Genomic DNA, 2,757 nt, shown 5'->3' with positions numbered 1-2,757 from the left:
CTATACTATACTATACTATACTATACTATACTATACTATACTATACTGTACTATACTATAGCTCTATAGAAATCCTTATGAATGAGAAATCAAGATTAAATCAGTCTGCAATGCAAGAAGATACCAGCTGCTGTCTGGATGACACAGATTTGTTCACACTCTTACCGCTCCGCGACAAAAATCCAGTCCAGGATTGTCCAATAAGGTGCGCTCACTCTCCCCATTCTCTCCAATCAGGGTCACAAATATGTAGTTGTTGGTGCCAGAATATTCAGATGTCCCAGTTGCCACTGTGACAGTGTACACTTCCATCTAAGGATATGTACAAACACATGTTAATGAGTGTTATCAACTGGCATGCATTTTAGTTACTTTAAGACATAAAAAGGTGTGCTGTTTGATTTTATTTATGCATAAGAGGCCAACACAAGAACCATTATGGGTTGGTGATTTAAAATTCAAAGAAAATAAGCAAATTTTCCATTGCTGTTGTTTCACTGAACTCTGATTTTTTTATTTCATTTTGTATATGCTCACTAGTCTCTTGCCTCTCTGCTCTTTATGAACACCTAACAACCTTGGCTGGTTGCTGGTTTTTTCTACAATCAAGGAAGTCGTCGGCAGCAAATTTGGACCCGATCATGCTGCTTGCCTTTATGATGGCTTGGTTCGTGTCTCGAGTACCCAGACTCAAATGCTTTGGGCTGAATGGATCAGATCTTGGGGATTTTACTCAGTCACGTTCCATCGGTGTGGCCATGTATTTTGGACATTTCGGAACCGAGTCGACCAACACAGACTAAAGGTAGATGTTATTAAGTCCTGCCTGTCCCCAAAACAACTATGTGTTTATCTAAGTTGGCTCCCCTTGGCTGGCCTTGAAGGCCACCTTATCTGAATTCACCTGGAGTACATGTGATCAGACGCTCACCACCCCCTCCCTGAGGAATTTCCAACTGATAACCAGATAAAACCAGCTGAATAAACTTTTGTGTCATCATTTCAGGACTCTTGGATTCTCATAGACGTTATTCTTGGCCATTCCTCGACATACCTCGAGAATGTTTATGGATCTCACCGGAGGACCTTGACTGATTTTCCATCCTTATCAGAACTCTTACAGTGACCTCGAGAGAGAGTATCTATGAACATGCTGACCACTCTCGCCCCCCCCCCCCTCCTCTGCAGAATGTCTATGTCACTATGTGCTTGTTTGTGTGAGGTGTTTTTTTTAATATTAGAGGTTTTTTTTCTAAGGTAGGAAAAAAAAGTCTGATAGAAATTTTTTTCGCCTCCAACTCCTACATGTGTCCAGTTAACCACTGTTTTTGTTTGTCCAAACAGGTCTCACTTGTAAATGAGTCGTCGGGGCTCAATGTGATTTATCAGTTTAAATAAAGGTTGAATGAATGAACAATGAACATCACATAACCTATGGACCGACTGATAATGGAAGGAAACCACCCAGAGTAGTTGATCCATAACTGGGCCATATTGATCATGAAAGACCCCTACAGAAAGGGGCAATCCCATCCAACCAACGACCGCTCACCTGCCTCTGGACAACATGGAAGCTCCCATCAGGCATCATAGCTGCTAATATAGGTGTGCCATCGGTCAAGTGCCAGCTCAACTAGATTGAGTCTTAGTCTCAAGCTATGACTGAACCATAGCTCGAGACTGTAAAACCAAAAACCGCAAACCTGTGTACGACCTGGATTGATTACAGGAAAGCTTAAGTTACTCAATGCCACACATGGATACAGAAATGCTTAAAACTATACAACATCATCAGGACACTTTTAAGAGCCTTCATCAAGAACTCATTGAAGAGCCTTCATGAAGAACTCATTGAGCATGTGGAAGAGCTGCTGCTTTTCTCACAGAGCTAATGCAGCGGTTATCTTGATATAGTAAAAAAATGTAATTATCATGGTCTTAATGCTACAATGCCATAATTATCCAGTCTTGTATCTCCAGAGTGTGAGTTGCTGCCACGTCAGCCCTTTTGATTTATTATTATTAAATATCTATATTTTTGTTTCTCCTGTGGTTTTGAGTCTTGTCTGCACCATTGGGTTCCTGCCTGATAAAATCCTGACAGTATGACGCGACCAACAATGAACCCAGCAGACAAGCATTTTCTGTCCAGATTATCTGATGAAGACTTTCATCAGCTCTGCAACACAAGCCAGAGGTTTGTGGACACTGCCACTTCCTGCAATCTGTGGGAGAGATGGGGAGCCACGAAAAAACATGCTGGACGAATATATCCGTCTACCTGGACTGATTGACGCTCCTGGAATCGAGGACTTCTTGGACGAGGTGCTGGAAGAAAAGCAATGGTTGGAGCCACTCATTCAACCAGCTGCTAATCCTAATCCTCCACCCAAACATCACTCCTCTGTTTTCAAACCAGTCCCAGACTCCATGATCCTGACACCTGAGATCCTCGCAGCTGGAGCCCCTGTGGTCGCTCCCATGCCTACTGCAGTCTCCGTAGTTTCCCCATCTCCTGCAGCCTCTGCATTACACACGCAGTACGAGGATGCAGCCAGTTCCGAAACCACAGACCCGGACCCACCAGAAGGGTTCCAGAGACTCGGTCCCAGTTCCTGTGCCTGCAGTCAGCCCTGAGCCTGCAGCCATTACTGAGCCTGCTGTAGGACCCATGCTACCTCCCGAGGGTTCTGCACCGTCCACGTCTGATCCTGTTCCTGCCGCTGAAGATCCTGCCGCCGAAGATCTGGCCACAGA

The 2,757-nt window shown here is 44.3% G+C and overlaps 1 protein-coding gene across 1 annotated transcript in view; it reads right to left on the bottom strand.

The window, feature by feature from the left end:
• The window catches only part of alox12 (arachidonate 12-lipoxygenase), a 46,454-nt gene extending 44,866 nt beyond the window's left edge, over positions 1-1,588 (bottom strand). The window contains exons 1-2 of the mRNA XM_037681734.1: positions 1,553-1,588; positions 216-312 (exon numbers count right to left, since the gene is read on the bottom strand). Of these exons, the coding sequence (XP_037537662.1) occupies positions 216-312; positions 1,553-1,588 (133 nt within the window). The remainder of the gene's footprint in view (positions 1-215; positions 313-1,552) is intronic.
• Between the last annotated feature and the right edge of the window lie 1,169 nt (positions 1,589-2,757).

Source organism: Nematolebias whitei, chromosome 1 (genome assembly GCF_014905685.2).
Source record: "Nematolebias whitei isolate Nwh7 chromosome 1, NemWhi1, whole genome shotgun sequence".
Classification (NCBI taxonomy): Eukaryota; Metazoa; Chordata; class Actinopteri; order Cyprinodontiformes; family Rivulidae; genus Nematolebias; species Nematolebias whitei.
This window is presented reverse-complemented; position numbering and strand designations above follow the sequence as displayed.